At 42.3% G+C, this 18910-nt stretch overlaps 1 protein-coding gene across 1 annotated transcript; it reads right to left on the bottom strand.

Annotated features, from left to right (window-relative positions):
* Positions 1-720: 720 nt before the first annotated feature.
* On the bottom strand, positions 721-16044 carry LOC100552212 (extracellular tyrosine-protein kinase PKDCC). The gene is made up of 7 exons (XM_062968460.1): positions 15530-16044; positions 11785-11910; positions 9598-9869; positions 8374-8453; positions 8165-8269; positions 5155-5331; positions 721-3546 (listed from the first exon to the last, which is right to left on the bottom strand). Exons 1-7 carry the CDS (start codon positions 16040-16042, stop codon positions 3431-3433), a joined length of 1389 nt encoding a protein of 462 aa, XP_062824530.1. The 5' UTR covers positions 16043-16044; the 3' UTR covers positions 721-3430.
* Between the last annotated feature and the right edge of the window lie 2866 nt (positions 16045-18910).

Here is an 18910-nt window from a genome sequence, read left to right as displayed (position 1 = left end):
GTCCCATTGGGTTTGGAGGCTCCTTCTTTGGAGGCTTTTAAACAGAGGCTGGATGACCATTTTCCTGTTTCTTGGCAGGGGGTTGGACTAGATGGCCCATGAAGTCTCTTCCAACTCTATGATTCTATGAAAAGAAGGACTTCTGGCCCAATAATACCATATTTTTAAAATGCCTTTGCTGCATATGGATAAATGAAACTAAGGATATAATTCCTGCAAATACTGGATATTGCTGTATTCATGCTAATGTGTCTATTCAAGACCATTGGTGTAGTGCACATTTCAGAAGCAAAGATCTGGCTGAAACTTCTTTATGTTCTTGGATTCCATTTCTTAGTCCTTAACTCATTGGGCTGTCCATAGGTCAAACCTTACATTACAACAGCAAAAATGTACAAAACTCATCAACTTAGAAAGCAGCTGAGGGCCACTGTAAAAAACTTTGGAATAAAAATGGAAAGAGGGGGTGCTGCTAAGAGGTTGAAAAGAGCCCTTTCTGTGGAGGTTTATATTAACATATCTACATTTCTGAATTGACGCTACAAATGGAGTAGCTCTTAAAGTAGTCAGCATCCTTGTGAATCTTCAATGACATCACAAAAAGTCAATCAGAAAATTGTAAGGTTGGGATTTTAGTCAAGAGCATTCTTTAGGCATACACACACACACACACACACACAAGTGTCTATGTGTATCAAGACTAAAAAAATTAACAGCAACTCATTTTCATACTGAAAATTTATTCTTTATACATATAAATAGTTTGAACATTTTGCTCAGTAGGATCCCTTTCACTGAAAGAAACACTGAAAAACCTCCAAGGTTGATATTAAAATTTCAGAAAAGCAACATGTCAAACCAAAACTATCAATTGAAACAAAACATCTGGGTCTTCCACCACCCTATTCTTTACTTGAAAGTATTACAAAACTGATGGCTCATATATAGCAATATTAGTCAATGGTAGAGAATTCGAACACATTTGTTTAAATGACAATTACAGGTAAATTGACCACAATGACTGAGAAATGGCTGAAATGCCTGGAGGGTTGTAGTCTGGATCTGTGTGTTCCTGTGGAAGATGTCAGTTAGCAGGTAAGTATTTGGAAAGAGAGACATTTTCAGTCTCTGTTAAGCACTTTTGAGGGGGTGAAGTATCTGGTTTTATTAAGTAATTTTAGAAAAGAAGAGGACCTGAAAAGGAAAAGAAGCTTCAATTGTCAGGCATAATGATTAGTTCCTTTTCCCTTTGAAAAAGATAGAAGATTTTTTACTGTTCATTTAGGAGGGGACAAAAGTGTAAATTCTTTATAGAGGGATTGCTGTTATGCCTTTGCACCAATGTTGTTGTTTTTTTATTTGTGGTTTTAAGTTTTAACCCAAAAGTTGCAATACAACCAAGCAGCACAGGCAGAAGGGTTCTGCCATCATGTCCTGCACTGGCTCCTCATTGGATCCAATGGATTTTGGGGATGGTGCTTACATGTCAAACACATTGCTCAGTTTGTTGTTTTACTGTGAAATATATATAGTGGGATTTAAAATGTTATTGTTTTTGCAATATTAAATTATAGGTAGCCCCACAGATCCCAAAAAGAGGGACATTATGCCTGTGCTTTTCAAGAGGGATTCATTCTTCGACACTAGTAAAATGTGGGCTAGATAAAACTACGGTTAGATGGATCTGTAATTGGCTAAGCGAACGAACCCAAAGGGTGCTCACCAATGCATCGTCTTCATCATGGAAAGAAGTGACAAGTGGAGTGCCGCAGGGCTCCGTCCTGGGCCCGGTTCTGTTCAACATCTTTATTAACGACTTAGACGAAGGGTTAGAAGGCACGATCATCAAGTTTGCAGACGACACAAAACTGGGAGGGATAGCTAACACTCCAGAAGACAGGAGCAGAATCCAAAACGATCTTGACAGACTAGAGAGATGGGCCGAAACTAACAAAATGAAGTTCAACAGGGACAAATGCAAGATACTTCACTTCGGCAGAAAAAATGGAAATCAAAGATACAGAATGGGGGACGCCTGGCTTGACAGCAGTGTGTGCGAAAAAGACCTTGGAGTCCTTGTGGACAACAAGTTAAACATGAGCCAACAATGTGATGCAGCTGCTAAAAAAGCCAACGGGATTCTGGCCTGCATCAATAGGGGTATAGCATCTAGATCCAGGGAAGTCATGCTCCCCCTCTATTCTACCTTGGTCAGACCACACCTGGAATACTGTGTCCAATTTTGGGCACCACAGTTGAAGGGAGATGTTGACAAGCTGGAAAGCGTCCAGAGGAGGGCAACTAAAATGATCAAGGGTCTGGAGAACAAACCCTATGAGGAGCGGCTTAAAGAGCTGGGCATGTTTAGCCTGCAGAAGAGAAGGCTGAGAGGAGACATGATAGCCATGTACAAATACGTGAGGGGAAGTCATAGGGAGGAGGGAGCAAGCTTGTTTTCTGCTGCCCTGCAGACTAGGACACGGAACAATGGCTTCAAAGTACAGGAAAGGAGATTCCACCTGAACATCAGGAAGAACTTCCTCACTGTGAGGGCTGTTTCGCAGTGGAACTCTCTGCCCCGGGCCGTGGTGGAGGCTCCTTCTTTGGAGACTTTTAAGCAGAGGCTGGATGGCCATCTGTCGGGGGTGCTTTGAATGCGATTTCCTGCTTCTTAGCAGGGGGTTGGACTGGATGGCCCATGAGGTCTCTTCCAACTCTACTATTCTATGATTCTATGATTCTATGACTTCACATAATACAATTTTCACATAATCTGGAATCCTAATTGAAATGAAGTTGGGGCTTCTGGCTAAAGACTACCATGGAATGACTCTGAAGGACCTAGAAAATGGGAAGAAGTGTTCTCTCTAGGCCTTCAGTTTGATTCTATGGTCAACTTCTGGTGGAACATCTCATGGAGGTTGACCATAGACTTGGGCTGGAGACCTAAAGGGAACACTTCTCTAGGCATCGTTATGTCCCCCAGAAAAATTATATGGTATTCAAATCTCTTTGCATTTAAATGAAACCGGGTTCAATGAATTTATGTAATAAGTGGACCGCTCATACATACGTACTTCATTAGATGGAGGTACCAATTGGGCTTGAACAGATAACCACCCCAACTGAAATCCCCATTTTTTGGTTTTGTAAAATGCTTTTGTAGTGCAGCAAAGAGCAATCCGTACAGCTGACATGAATCTTTTGTCTGCCAAAACAGATTATGTAATCACAGTTTGGCAAGGTAGTTGTAGGATAGGTGGCACCGGACACACAAAATCTGCACTTCTCATCAAAACGGCTCCTGCCAAACCTGGAGAGGGAAACATGTCTCAGCAGAAAGAAAATGTGCTATCCTTTTGAATGTAAGGGGATGAAATTAGTCCTGATGGATTATTCCTTGATTTGTTTCCTCCATTAAATGGTTCTTTCATGCTTCCTGGGAGAAGTTTCTCTTTGAGGCTGCAGATCGTTTAACATAAACCACCATGGGACCCCCTGGAATTAGGTCAGACAAGTTACTTTGAAACAAAGCAAGTGGACGTCCTGGAAGAGAAAATATTTTGGATGAGTGAAAGAGATTAAAAATGAATAAGACTGCCTAAGAAGATATTTTTAATACAGGCAGAGGTTAAATTAAGACATAAATACTATTGCAAACCGAACAAGTCCTGGCTATGGGCGTCTACAGCCAAGTCCCCCAGCAACCAGAACTTGGAGAATTTACATTTTTGGAGAACAGCTTCTAGGATTCAGAGCTGGCAATTACAGTCCAAAAAAGTAACTTCTCCAAGGTCTATCTACAATCACTATCTTTCACACACAGTCAAGAAAAATGATCCACCTAACTCGACTTTCTCCCAACTAGTACTGGTTACAAGTGGAGGTCATTTCCATTCACCTGAGATGCTTTCAAGCTAGGGGTGGAGTGCCTTTCCTCCTCTACATGTTTGAGAGAACTCCTAGGATCTTTATCCTGCATGGCAAGGGATTATGGCATAGTTAAAGGTAAAGGTTTCCCCCGACATTAAGTCTAGTCGTGTCGGACTCTGGGAGTTGGTGCTCATCTCTATTTCTAAGCCAAAGAGCTGGCGTTGTCCATAGACACCTCCAAGGTCATGTAGCTGGCATGACTGCATGGAGGACCGTTACCTTCCCGCTGAAGCAGTACCTATTGATCTACTCACATTTGCATGTTTTCTAACTGCTAGGTTGCCAGAAGCTGGGGCTAAAAGCGGAAGCTTTTAGTCGAACCGCCGACTTTTCGGTCAGCAAGTTCAGCAGCTCAGTGGTTTAACTGTGCCACTGGGGGCTCCTTCTAGATTATGGGATATGTAATCCAAAATGTCTGAAAAATGACAGCTTCTCCAGCTCTGGTTTTACTGACAATGATAACAAATGGTACTGGAACCTTTTGTGAGCAAGATATGTGCTCTACTGGGAGGGAAAATGGCTAGTATATACTGGAGATTTCCAGGAATGAATCCTGTCTGAAGCCACAGAGAATGACAACCAGTCAAAATTGACAATACTAGGCCACATGGGCCAATAGTCTGGCTGGATATATCCCTGAATTTCAGAAAAGCACTGGACTTAGTCCATGCTAAACACCAGTGGCTCTATTCTGTAGCCTGTATTAAGAGTAATAGCTGGGAAGATTGTTAATGTGTCAGCAAAAATGGGACAACTGATGGTGTATTTTTTGATAAAAATGCTCACCAGCTACTTTCAGTGAAAGTCTGTAATCAGGGCTAATTAAAGGGCCTTTGCAAAACCTGCTCTTTAGAGATGTACAAGGCTGATAGAAGAATATAATAAACACTGTTATAATTATAAGCCCAGCTGCCAGACCTTTCATCTGAAAAAATCAGAGGGATTTTATTACTTGGATTTCTTTGATTGATGGACAGAGAAGCTGTGTAATGATGCAAAACAAATCTTCCCCAAATGATAACAAATGGAAAGAGACCACAATCTTCCAAGATACTACCTGTAATGAAGAATATAGAGTGTAGCGAAAGAAGCTCTGTTGTACAGTACATTCATTTGGGGAGAACAGAAGTGTTACCTTACCAGATTCTTACATTCTCAAAAATGTTGAGGACAATTTCAAGACTGTCACTGTCATTTTTTTTCTGGGCTACTTGCTCTTACCTGCCCATGTCTTCTGCAGCATGATGGAAAAGTGTTGACATTGTGGATGGGAATTGCAAATGGTGGCAGCTTCCTCTGCATTGTGAACCGAGAGCATGCATCCCAAATGGCTCTTTGATGGCCAACACTTGTAGTCGTCTGTGTCTGTACTGTGGAATCCCTTTAGGGCAATGTAGTCTTAGGGCCAAGAGAAGGGGAGGAAGAAGGTAAACTATTATGTATGCAAAACAGAAACCCAGACTTTTTAGCAGATCATAATCAGGGGAAGGGGAAATGAATTTAATGGTGCTTGATCTCCCAGCAATTGGTGATTTGGACTACAGTTTACAAGTCTAATTTAATTGCTGCAGTGTAACAGCACAAAAATATATGGACAAAGCAACAAAATAAGGGCACAAGTCCCTCAAGCGTTTTTTCCTTCTGTCCCCAAATTTCTTGCATTACAGACAGCAGACACTGAAAATTATTCACAACTAGGAGCTGCGGTGGCCCAAAGGATTAAACCCTTGTGCCGACTGTACTGCTGATCTGAAGGTTGGGTTGCTGACTTGAAGGTTGCTGGTTTGAATCCACGAGATGGGGTGAGCTCCCATCTGTCAGCTCTAGCCTGCAGGGACATGAGAGAAGCCTCCCAGCAGGATGATAACACATCCGGGTGTCCCCTGGGCAACGTCTCTGTAGACGGCCAACTCTCTCACACCATAAGCGACTTGCAGTATGTTCTCAAGTCACTTCTGACACGATAAAAAAAATTCACAACTAGAACAGTAGACTCTCAGTTTACTGGAACTCAAGCAACTATAATTCTCAAGAAACCGGCAAAAATATTGAAGAAATAATACTTTAAATAAAAATTAAAATAAAATCATTCCAATAACGCATTAAACCAGGGGTCCCCAAACTAAGGCCCGGGGGCCGGATGCGGCCCTCCAAGGTCATTTACCTGGCCCCCGCCCACAGTTTTATAATATAATATATTGTATATACATATAATATTGATAATAATATTATAATGTAATACAATATAACACTAATAATAATACCATATAATAATATTAATTATAAATTTTATATTACATATAATATTACTAATAATATTACAGTATAATGGTATAGTTCAATATAGTAATATATAATGCTAATATTGTGCTATGCTAATAATATTGTATGTACATATAATTTGTAAGCCACTCTCACTCCCCTTTGGGGTCAGAAGGGTGTGATACAAATTTAGTAAATAAATGCAGTAAATAATAAATAAATAAATAAATTTTAGACTTAGGCTCGCCCAAAGACTGAAATGACTTGAAGGCACACAACAACAACAACAACAACCCTAGTTAACTTGACTATCCCATTGGCCAGAAGCAGGATCACACTTCCCATTGAAATCCTGATAAATGTATGTTGGTTAAAATAGTTTTTATTTTTAAATAATGTATTGTTCTTTCATTGTTCTTGTTGTTGTTGTTGTTGTTTTTGCACTACAAATAAGACATGTGCAGTGCGCATCAGAATTTGTTTGTATTTTTTTTTTCAAATGATAATCCGGCCCCTCAACCGTCTGAAGGATTGTGGACTGGCCCTCGGCTTAAAAAGTTTGAGGACCCCTGCATTAAACTGTGTTACATTAAGTTAAGCTTGTCAATTTACTTTTTTAATTACTGCATTTCAATATCAATATTAAGCCAATAGAGAGTTTAACCCATACAGTATGGGTGATAGTATTAGTTAAACCTCTTTTAAATAGTAACTCTCAAGCAACCAGAAACTACATTTATCTTGCATTTCCAATCCCCATAAGTACCAGTTAATTGAGAATCTACTGTATTTGCTGTGTTTGTGTTCTTTTTTGTAACTCTATCTGGCCCTCTTCTTAGCATGCCTAAAATGTATCTTTAAACTGAAGCTTTCAGTTAATGAAATACTAGAAAGTAGGGAACTTCACTTAGAGAGACTGAGCCAATATGGAGTAGTGTGCTGGACTAAGGACACAATTCCCCACTCCCCAGTTTCAAAACACTTCTTAAACAGTTCAAAGATGAAGTACCACAAAACCCATTATACAACACATAGACTTCCGCCTTTCATCCATGATGCTTCACCAGTGAACTGTTTTAGAAGTGTTTCAAAATGGGGGAACAGGAGACGGAGAGAAATCATTTTCCTCAGCTCTTGATTTGCGCGGAAACAGGAGAAGGCGCTTCTTTACACATGTAATGGGATCTGTCAGATTTGCTTGTGTTGAATCACTTTGGTGACATGGGGGAATGGCATTCCTATGGGTGATGCCCCTCTAATCTTCCAAAATCTTGCTGCATGATCCTTGCACAGAAATTTTTTTAATGAATTCATTTAGCAGGAATAGCACCAGATCTCTACTTTGTTTTGGCTTATTTTCTCCTTCACTGTATTCTTGGCTTTCAAAATTGCGCTTTTGCCATCTTTTAAAATTTTAATTTCCTGTTTCTTTTATCAAAGTAGTTGTCACTAGAGAGTTTTGGAACAATTAATTTGAACGTCATAATTCTGCCTTAAATTTGAATGATTATAAGTGCTCATATTACTTGGTTACCAAAAGTAATGATTTCAGTACTGATAATTGTATTTTGTTTTTGCATTAAATGTACTTTATACCTGTTTTATAAAAAAAAAAAGGAGAAGTGTGTGTGGGGACTACACTCGCTCATGTGATAGTTCAGAAAACAGGTGATTTAGGGAGAAAGGCTCCAAAATAAGAGAGTGTGATGGGTTTTGAGAAATGATATGATTTGTTTTTAAACACAACGCACTGAAACACCATGGTAATAAGATGTTTCCACCCACTTTCAGCGGATAATGGGATGAAATCCTAAGACTCTGGAGACCTAAGATTCAATTGGTGGTGGTGGTGGTGGGGATTTAGGGGCACATCTAGCACTTTCCTCATTCTATTCATATGTTATAAATTTTGGTATTCTTTGCTGGGATTAAATAAATACATTTTTAAAATATTATATGAAATCTATACCTCTTAAGTTGGATGTTTTCCTCTGAAGATAGAGACCAGACTTGTACAGATACAAAACCTTCTGAAAGGCTCTCAGAGTTTCATTGACTCCATATCGCAAATCACCTACATTTGCAGAAAGGGATGACGCCAGAGATATTTTAAAGAGAAAGAAACTTTGAAGCAGCACTTATTTAAATAACCATCTCCTAATATTTGATATTAAATACCTGTGGCATTCAAGATGTCCTTCAGAATGGGTTGCAAAGCGACGGGTGCGGTATGTGGTAAGAGGTATGTGAAGAAATACCTACAAAAACATGCAATTTGCTTTAAAAACCTTAGACACAGCATCAGTGATTTTTCTGGACTCAAATACAACTTGAAAGCAAATACTGTAATATTCCTAAATTCAATTACTTCTATACATCTGTCATAGTTTTGAGAGCTTGATCGGGTATAGAACTAAGATAAACTTTCCCTTGCAGAATCAAACTGGTTTTTATATCATGGTCGGCTGGTCAGCAACATGAAGGCCAAATCTCATCCCTGATTCAGTTTTAACCTTTCTAACCAATCTTTTAATCTTCACTTACTCTGAAAGCAGCTTTTCCATTGTAGTTTTTTTTGCAACATTTTAAGGTTGCTAAATAATAAAATAGTATCCAGAAGGTTTAACAATACATCAGGATACTTACACTTGTGTATATACGCATATATATGTATATTTGTGTGTGTGTGTGTGTGTGTGTGTGTAATCATTATGGAGGTCAGTTTTCCCTTTCTCACTTAATTTGGATTTTCCCCACCTAGGCATGAATGGTTAAAAATAATATAATTCAGATGAGAGCAAAAGGACCAACTCTTTTCCCTGGACTGTCAGATTTCCATATTTGCCAGTTTGACTTTTTCAGATTTTATTTAAATACTCTCTCTAGAATCTCTAGGTTCTATGCTACTCTATGCTTAATCTCCAGTGGAAGTTGGCCATAGAGTCTTACTGAAAAACCTAGAAATTCCTAGAAATAATATCTCTTTCGAAATCTTTAGGTCCTCCGGTGTGATAATTTTTTGGTGGATGTTCATAGAGCTGTTCTGGAGGACCCAGAGATTTCTAGAAAAGTATCCTCAAATTTTAAAAAGTGTTTTCTTATTTGCAGTTTTTCCCACTCCCACAGGAGTCCTGTACCCCTAATCCCAGCAAATGTGGAGAGCTGACTGTACTTAAATCTAGCTTTATAATTACTGAATGTGCAATCTGCTAAACTGAACATATTGTTTGCTGAACTTTATAACCAAAACTTTAATGCTCAAGTTCAGTCAATTGTTCTCCCCATATTGTATCTCTTAGAATGGTAACTGATGACAGGAACCATTTGGTTTTTAATATTTGTTAGCTATTCTGGAAGCATTTTGGGTTGAGAAGATAGATAAATAATAAAGACTCAACTTACCGGTATGCATTGAAGAGATTTCTTTTCTCATTAATACCTTCACACTTCCCTTGCAGAGTGCATTGGAGGGAGAAGTTTTTTGTGGGGAATTCGAGCATACAGTCCTCATCCGCCCGGCATGGCAATTCTGTGGTGGTCACATCGTCCAAGTCTGTAACTTTCAGGCTCCCATTCACCAGAACAAACTGCCTGGGCTGGAAATCCAGAAGAGCAATGGGACCAAGAGGAGAATTTGACATGTAATAAAGAAGTTCTATCAGATCCAGGCAAATCTGAAATAGATGCAATAAAAGCAAATCACTCTGCTGTATTTGAATAAGTGGGGAAATGATGTGGTTGGCTACTATGGAGAGCTGGCGGGAACTTCATCATCCAGAGTTTGGAATTTTTTACTTTTTTGGATTGTAACACACAAAATCCCCAACCAACATGGCCTTTCTGGATAAGATTCCTCCTTCTCCTTTTTTGAAAAGAAAAAAACACCCATCTTCAGTTCTGACAAAAATGCAAAAGAAGAAAGACCGGCAACAAATCACCTTCTCCGCTCCCATACAAAATCCAGATTATCTGCTTTGAACTGAATTATATGACAGTGTAGACTCATATAAACCAGTCCAGTGTGGATTATCTTCTTTGATAATCTGGATTATATGGAGTGTAGAAGGGGTCTTATTTACTTTGAATTACCTCTCCTCTACTCATGGATTTGACTTGTGCAAGCTACTGGGTCTTAGCTTGACTGTCCATATCTCTTATCTGCCATCTTAAGCAGTGTCACATGGATTGCCCCAACATGTTGTGGGCAAACTGTTTTCTTGGGGCCATATGAAGCCCCATAGCTACTTTTGTGATCTCCCAGAACCTGCCCCTAAGGTCAAAAATATTTGCAAAATTCTTCTGCTCACTTCCTGCTGGCAAAAAAGCATGTCTTAGTTGGTGAAAAGTTCTCGTTGCTTTCTAGACAGCGTCTGGGGGAAAAGGTTGACTTTTCTTTTGCCTCGCCTTCCCCACAAGCTATTCTAAGGGGCAAATGTAGCCCCCTCACTCTACCAGTTGCCCACCCCTGCTCTACATCAACTGCCTTTAAAAATAATCTAGAAATTTCAACCAGTCAGGCTCGGAAGAAGATAAGTGCAAATCCCTTCTGGACAAATCTTGCCAAGAAAACCTCATGACCGGGTTGCCTTAGGGTCGTCATAAGTCAGAAACCATGTGAAGGCACACAACAATAAACAAGCAAAAATATTGCTGCTGATCATATGTTGACAGGTGTGGCTTGGCATGAACACATTCTACCTATTTGGGAATATCTGCTCTGTTTTCTCCCTGGATTCATTCAAAGGGCTCATTTTGAACCTGGAAAGTGGTATGAACCCAAGCTTGGAAAAGTGCATGTCTTAGTCTGAGAGATGCTCAGAATATCATAGCCAACAAAGATGCTGGCTACATTTTCAAGCTCTATCTTCTTTTATGTAAAGACAAAAAGGCATTTAGCTATAGACAGTGTGGTTTGGCTTGTGATATTGTTGTTTCAAAAAGCAGGAGTGATTCCCCAGAGTTCTGAATCATTGCTATTTAACTATATGTTGACCCATTCTTCAGTGACTGAATCACGATAAACTTTAGTTGGAATTAACCAATTGGTCCCGGTAAGTGGATTCAGCAGAAACACTGAATGCTCTTATTCAGAGAAGAATGAACCCTTTGCAAATAACAAACAATTGACATAGTTTGCACCAAATCTTTTGGCCACATCCAAGTTTTCTACAGCTAGTGCTTTTGTCAAAAGTCAACATGGTATAGTGATTTGAATGTTGGACTGTTATGCTGGAGACAAGGGCTCAAATTCCTGCTTAGCTATGAAAACCAACTGGGTGATCCTTGGCATCTCACAAACTCTCAGTCCCAAAAGTCCTTGTGATAGGTTCACTTTAAGGTCATCATAAGTCAGGAAGTATTGAAGGCACACAACAACAACAGTGCTTGCCTTAAACAAACCTACAAATGCTGATACAATTTCAAATCCATCAAAAGTAGCTGATGCAAAAGCCCTTTTCCCCCAAAGCAAGCCAAGCAGTGAAAAGTTCAAGATCCCATTTGCCTTGCCCTCCTCTAGAGACCTTTCAAGAGACTCGGTATGGGGTTGAAATGCTACTGATAAAACTCCCCCTGGTTTTGTTTTCTTACTTTAAATCGTTCTTCCCAGGGGGTTTGCAGGAGCTGAATCATCTCCAAAGGCTTTCCCAACTCCAGCATGGTGACCACTTTCATTTCAGGACCACTGAGGCTACTGTCAGAGCACTGACCTAGCAGCTGTTATGAGAGAGAAAAACATCACAGACTGGTTACCATATACATACAGATGCAAATATGGAAAATTAACTTTCTAAAAGTTGAAGTGGTATCTACTGCGTGTTCATGTTGTCGTGGGAGACAGGATGGTGAATAAAAATTTACACACACACACAAATAAAAAATCTACCGGACCTATGGGAATGGAATACAATAATAATATTCCCACATGATATATTTTGAACATGCCGATACTGGATATAAAGTTAATTAGTCTAAATTGTGAAGCCGAATGCTTACACCGCCCGGGGAGAACAATGCATTCCCATGGATGTGTGTTCACCATTTATCTAGCCAAAAATAATTTTCCTTCCAAAGACACATAAATCTGCTGTCTGTATTTTTATCTCCGCCCCTCCTATCAGGTCATTAACTGTAATTAATCCAAGAAAATGTCTTTTATACAAATATGCAGTATCATAACATGATTCATCAGCCATGTGTAGTGGTTTGAATGTTTGACTAGGAGTCAATGAGGCCAAGATCTGAATCCTCACTAGGCCTTGGAAACTGTCTGGGAACGTTGGGAAGCCACATTCTCTCAACATTAGATGAAGACAATGCAATTTCCTCTGGAAAAAAAAATCCAGCATAGAAAACCCTAGGATAGTATTGTCCTAGGTCTGAGTCAACTTGTTGGCAAACATCAACAAGATATCACAGGGCATGTTTTAACAACATAAAACAAGCACTATGGGATCATTTCATGCGGGATTGGGATTAAGGAAAGTGGAACCTGAAGATGTTCTGCTTTTCACCTTCAAAACAGAACTATAGAGTTGGAAGAGATCCCAAGGGCTTCATTTTGCCATGCAGGAATACACAATCAAAGCACTCTCAACAGATGGCCATCCAGTTTCTGCTTAAAAACCTCAAGAGAAGGAGTTGCCTCACACTATGAGGCAACATATTCCACTGTCAAACAACTCTTGCCTTCAGGAAGATTTTCCTAGAAGTCCCATTCAGCACAGCCAGACCAAAGGTTTATAGAAACTGAAGTTCATACCCTCCTGATTTAGTTCTAGATCCCATCACTCACATTAGCCAGTTGGGTGCTTTGAGGGATTCACAAAGAAAGCAAGGAAATGACCCATTTTTATTGGTTCCGTAGCACCTAATATTCAGAAGGACACTATCCCCTGATGGCCATGTTAACTGGAGAATTCTGGGAGTTGGCAGTCCAAAATTAATTTTTTCAAAGTCCTGGTTCCCTCTTAAAGCCATATAAACTGACTGATGTCATTGCCCCTTTCAGCACAAATTCTGTGTGACCTATGCACTGTGTGAAGAAGTATTAGAAAAGCCATTGACTCTCATTGTACCCCTTGTTTACAGTGTCAACTATTGCAAAACCAACCAGGATGAGGAAGCATTTCACAGATTTTTAGTTGATTCACCCATTGGTTAATGATTGGTTGGATGCTTGTTACCAAAACCCAATGCACTTTATGTGGTTTGAGTGTTGGACTCTGGCAAACCAAGCTTTGAATCCTTGCTCAGCCATGGAAACTCACTGAGAGCGATCTTACATCAGAAATGAACCACATCAACAAAATGTGGTAAACCGTTGCAGCAGATACACCCAAAAGCAGAGGTGTATATCTGCTTTTGGGTGTATCTTACAATTCTTAGTATCCCTCAACTTGCATGGGCACTGACTAGGCAATTCTGAGATTTGGAATCCAAAAGGCACCTTTTCCCTAAACTGTAGAAATCAACTGATCTCTGCAAGACTGTCAGTCATAAACTCCAATAGGTCAGGTGTCAATTTTAGTAATGAAAGAAGAGTAGGGCAAAGGACACAAAAAAGGCAAGATGAGACCTTGATTCTTCTTAAGACTTAGGTGGAGACTAGGGTGGGTAAAAGAGGCAAAAGAAGTGACAAAACATGGAATACAAGATGACCTTTACAACCTTTGCAAGCAACTAAAACAAACATACCCTTGGACTAGTGTCTGAAGCAGGGGGAGGCACGTTGATTTGAAAATGCTTGTTTTGCCTTTCCAAAAATTCCAGGTTCCAAAAATGCCATTACATACAAAGATTGTGGACTAGACTTTGAAGCAGGATATAATTCCAGAACTTTTTAAAAGAGTGGTGGTCCAAAGACCTGAGACACATGCAAAATAATAATAATAATAAAATAATGAAAGACAGAGAGCCAATAAGAAAGTGTGGAGAGAGAATTTCCCAAAGGAGCAACCACAAGATATCTACAAGCATCTGAAATGAAAAACAGGAGCATTTAAAGTAGAGCAGGGTTAAACCTTGTCCAGCCACACACAGATTTCCTCAAGGTGTGGCCACTGAAGGAGCGAATGTGGTTTAATGGTTTGAGCCACCGCACCACAAAATCTGGAGACCAGGGCTTGGATTCCAGCTCAAACAGGGAACTCACTGGTGAGTTTGGGCAAGTCACATTCTCTCAACCTCATAGGAAGGCAACACAAAACCCCAGATAGTAAGAGCTAGAAGGCAAGGGTAAACTTCTGAAGAAACCTTACCAAGAAAAAAAAAACAGTGCTAGAGTCCTCTAAGGTTGGAAAGAACTTGAAAGTACACAACAACAACAACAACAACAACAACAACGCCTGCTGTGCTCATTGCAATGTATTCGTAGACAATATGTCAACTGTGTAGATGCATCCTGACATTCCCTTTTGAATCCTCTTTCCTTTGAGTATTAGGTTATTTATTTATTTTGTGTCAAATGCATCGCATAAATGAACAAGTATAAAACTGATAAGATAGAGAGAACACAAGTGGCTAAATAATTTTAGACAAAAAACAGGCAACAGGCAAAAAGCAGTTCTTCCTCTGTGCATGTAGAATCCAATCTGACAACACTTTAACTGCCATGGCTAAGGAATCATGATAGTTGTAGTTTTACGAGGCATTTAGTCTTCCTTGCCCCAAAGTGTTAGTGCTTCACCAAACTACAATGCCCAGAATCCCACAGCACTGAGCTGTGGCAGCGTTAAGTGGTGTCAAACCACATTAGATCTACAATATAGATGTCCCTTACTCTTGTATAATCCAAGGAATTGTTCAGCAGGCGCTGAGCAAAAAAAAACAAAACCCCAGGATATACCTGACAGGTATGTTTAAATATTTTAAAAGATGGTTTTGGTGCTGTAGAGCAGGCATGGACAAACTTGAGCCCTCCAAGTGTTTTGGACTTCAACTCCCACCATTCCTAACAGCCTCAGGCCCTTTCCTTTCCCCTCTCAGCCGCTTAAGCAGCTGAGGGGGGAAAGGAAAGGGCCTGAGGCTGTTAGGAATGGTGGGAGTTGAAGTCCAAAACACCTGGAGGGCCCAAGTTTGCCCATGCCTGCTGTAGAGAATAGCACACCTTAAACATTAGGATGAAGTTTCTGATGGTAGGAGTCTTTCAAAGGTAAAATACGCTGGCTGGGAGTGTGGTGGAGTCTCCTTCTCAGAAGGTTCTCAAGCAGAGGCTTGGATGGCCATCCGTCGGGGGTGTTTCGATTGTGTGTCCCTCCGTGGCAGAATGGGGTTGGACTAGATGACCCTGGGGGCCATTCTTGTCCCTTCCCCGTGCAATCCCTGCCCTACTTGCCTTGACGATGCCCGGGTGGTCCATCCTCTGCAGCAACGCCGCCTCCTTCATCAGCTTGGCAGCGGCCAGTCGGTAGCAGCCTCCGAAGTGTCCATAGCGCCGGACGCAGCCCTGGACATCTCCTCCGGCCCAATGCACGGCCTTGAGGGCCACCTCGCCGCCCCCAGCCCTCTCTCCCAGGGCCACCTTCAGCACCACTTTAGTAATCCCTGCGCCCGCCAAGCCCAAAACCCGAGCGCCGCTCAGCTCCGCGCAGCCCAGCCAGCCCTCCTTGTCCTTTTCCTCCAGAGAAGAAGAAGCCAAGATGCTCAGGTCTCGCTGCCGCTGCTCCAGCTCCAGTGTCAAACTCCGGGGCTGCGGAGGAGGAGGCTCCCAGGGATGCCAAGGGCTGGACAGGACCAGGGTCAAGGCCAGAAGGATAGGAGCGGCCAACAGCGCCCCAAGCCCTGGCCCGGGCATGGCGAGCGAAGGGGAGAAGCTGCGAGCCAGGAGGGCACTCTCCGCCTCTGCCATATAAAGGACAGGGAGACTAGGAGGCGTGTTCCTAACCCGACGCCGCCCAGATCCCAGGTTAGCCTGCCTGCCTGCCTGCCTGCCTGCCTGCCTTCCTCCCTCCCTCCCTCCCTCCTTTTTCTTTCTTTCTTTCTTTCTTTCTTTCTTTCTTTCTTTCTTTCTTTCTTTCTTTCTTTCTTTCTTTCTTTCTTTCTTTCTTTCTTTCTTTCTTTCTTTCCTTCCTTCCTTCCTTTCTTCCTTCCTTCTTTCCTTCCTGCCTTCCTTCCTTCCTTCCTTCCTTCCTTCCTTCCTTCCTTCCTTCCTTCCTTCTTTCCTCCCTCCCTCCCTCCCTCCCTCCCTCTTTCCTTCCTTCCTTCCTTCCTTCCTTCCTTCCTTCCTTCCTTCCTTCCTTCTTTCCTCCCTCCCTCCCTCCCTCCCTCCCTCTTTCCTTCCTTCCTTCCTTCCTTCCTTCCTTCCTTCCTTCCTTCCTTCCTTCCTTCTTTCCTCCCTCCCTCCCTCCCTCCCTCCCTCTTTCTTTTCTTCCTTCCTTCCTTCCTTCCTTCCTTCCTTCCTTCCTTCCTTCCTTCCTTCCTTCCTTCCTTCTTTCCTCCCTCCCTCCCTCCCTCCCTCCCTCTTTCCTTCCTTCCTTCCTTCCTTCCTTCCTTCCTTCCTTCCTTCCTTCCTTCCTTCTTTCCTCCCTCCCTCCCTCCCTCCCTCCCTCTTTCCTTCCTTCCTTCCTTCCTTCCTTCCTTCCTTCCTTCCTTCCTTCCTTCCTTCTTTCCTCCCTCCCTCCCTCCCTCCCTCCCTCTTTCTTTTCTTCCTTCCTTCCTTCCTTCCTTCCTTCCTTCCTTCCTTCCTTCCTTCCTTCCTTCTTTCCTCCCTCCCTCCCTCCCTCCCTCCCTCCCTCTTTCCTTCCTTCCTTCCTTCCTTCCTTCCTTCCTTCCTTCCTTCCTTCCTTCCTTCTTTCCTCCCTCCCTCCCTCCCTCCCTCCCTCTTTCTTTTCTTCCTTCCTTCCTTCCTTCCTTCCTTCCTTCCTTCCTTCCTTCCTTCCTTCTTTCCTCCCTCCCTCCCTCCCTCCCTCCCTCTTTCCTTCCTTCCTTCCTTCCTTCCTTCCTTCCTTCCTTCCTTCCTTCCTTCTTTCCTCCCTCCCTCCCTCCCTCCCTCCCTCTTTCCTTCCTTCCTTCCTTCCTTCCTTCCTTCCTTCCTTCCTTCCTTCCTTCCTTCTTTCCTCCCTCCCTCCCTCCCTCCCTCCCTCTTTCTTTTCTTCCTTCCTTCCTTCCTTCCTTCCTTCCTTCCTTCCTTCCTTCCTTCCTTCCTTCCTTCTTTCCTCCCTCCCTCCCTCCCTCCCTCCCTCCCTCTTTCTTTCCTTCCTTCCTTCCTTCCCTCCCTCCCTCCCTCCCTCCCTTCCCCAGGGCTCTTTCCCTCCCCGAAATCCAGCAGAATCCAACATTTATTTATTTATCGTGTCAGGAGCGAACCGAGAGTACAACTAATGTATTTGAAAAGTTAAAAAACAACAACTTGGCATTATACTAAATGTCCTCTGACCAGTAGCTGGCCACTTGGTGTTGCTCTTGGTGTTGCTCCATTGTGCATGTGGCAGGGCTCAGGCTGCATTGTAATAGGTGGTCTGTGGTTTGCTCTTCTCCACCCTCGCATTTCCTGGACTCCACTTTGTGGTCCCATTTCTTAAGGTTGGCTCTGCATCTCGTGGTGCTAGAACGCAGTCTGTTCAGCACCTTCCAAGTCGCCCAGTCTTCTGTGTGCCCAGCCCATCTGCATCAGCCACTGATCGAGGTTCTGGGATTTAGCCTGCCACTTTTGGACTCTTGCTTGCTGAGGTGTTCTTGCGAGTATCTCTGAAGATCTTAGAAAACTATTTCTTGATTTAAGGTGTTGGCATGCTGGCTGATACCCGAACAGGGGGTGGGCTGGATATGTCAATGCCTTGATCCTTTCATTACTGGCAGCTACTTCCCGGCAGATGTCAGGTGGTGCAATGCCGGTGAAACAGTATAATATCTCCTGTGGTGTGAGGCATAGACATCCTGTGATGATGCGGCATGTCTCATTAAGAGCCACATCCACTGTTTTAATGGCGTAGTGGACTAAGTGACTTGAAGGTTGGGTTGCTGACCTGAAAGCTGCCAAGTTCGAATCCCACCCGGGGAGAGTGTGGATGAGCTCCCTCTATCAGCTCCAGCTCCATGTGGGGACATGAGAGAAAGGATGGTAAAAACATCAAAACATCTGGGCATCCCCGGGCAACGTCCTTGCAAACGGCCAACTCTTACTCCAGAAGGGACTCAAGTTGCTCCTGACACGAAAAAAACAAAAAACAAAACAAAAAAAAACATGGTGAGATGTATTCCACACTAGGCATGCATATTCAGCAGCAGAATAACAAAGTTGAAGGGCAGATGTCTTCACTGTGTCTGGTTATGACCCCCAGGTTGTGCTAGTTAGCTTTCGTATGATGTTATTTCTAGTGCCCACGTTTTGCTTGATAGTTAAGCAGTGCTTCTTGTAAGTCAGGGCACAGTCCAGGGTAACTCCCAGGTATTTTGGTGTGAGGCAATGCTCCAGTGGGATTCCTTCCCAAGTAATCCTCAGAGCTCAAGATGCTTACCTGTTCTTAAGGTGGAAAGGACAGGTCTGTATTTTAGATGGATCAGAGATCAGCTGGTTTTCCCTGAAATAGGCAGTAAGAACACCTAAAGCTTCGGAGAACTTCTGTTCAACCATTTCAAAGCTCCCTGCTTGGGCGGTGATGGCACGATTGTCAGCATAGATGAAACTCTCTGTGCCTTCTGGCAATGGCTGGTTGTTTGTGTAGATGTAAACATTGATGGAACAAGCACACTTCCCTGAGGCAGGCCGTTCTTCTGT

Source organism: Anolis carolinensis, chromosome 1 (genome assembly GCF_035594765.1).
Source record: "Anolis carolinensis isolate JA03-04 chromosome 1, rAnoCar3.1.pri, whole genome shotgun sequence".
In the NCBI taxonomy this organism is placed as follows: domain Eukaryota; kingdom Metazoa; phylum Chordata; class Lepidosauria; order Squamata; family Dactyloidae; genus Anolis; species Anolis carolinensis.
This window is presented reverse-complemented; position numbering and strand designations above follow the sequence as displayed.

Excerpts from the sequence above, each read along its gene's own strand:
- LOC100552212 (XM_062968460.1), bottom strand. The coding sequence starts at position 16,042 with ATGGCAGAGGCGGAGAGTGCCCTCCTGGCTCGCAGCTTCTCCCCTTCG. Across the intron at positions 9,870-11,784 it reads CCTGGGAAGAACGATTTAAA|ATTTGCCTGGATCTGATAGA; the intron begins GTAAGAAAACAA and ends CATCTATTTCAG. Across the intron at positions 3,547-5,154 it reads GCTGCAGAAGACATGGGCAG|GACGTCCACTTGCTTTGTTT; the intron begins GTAAGAGCAAGT and ends TTTCTCTTCCAG.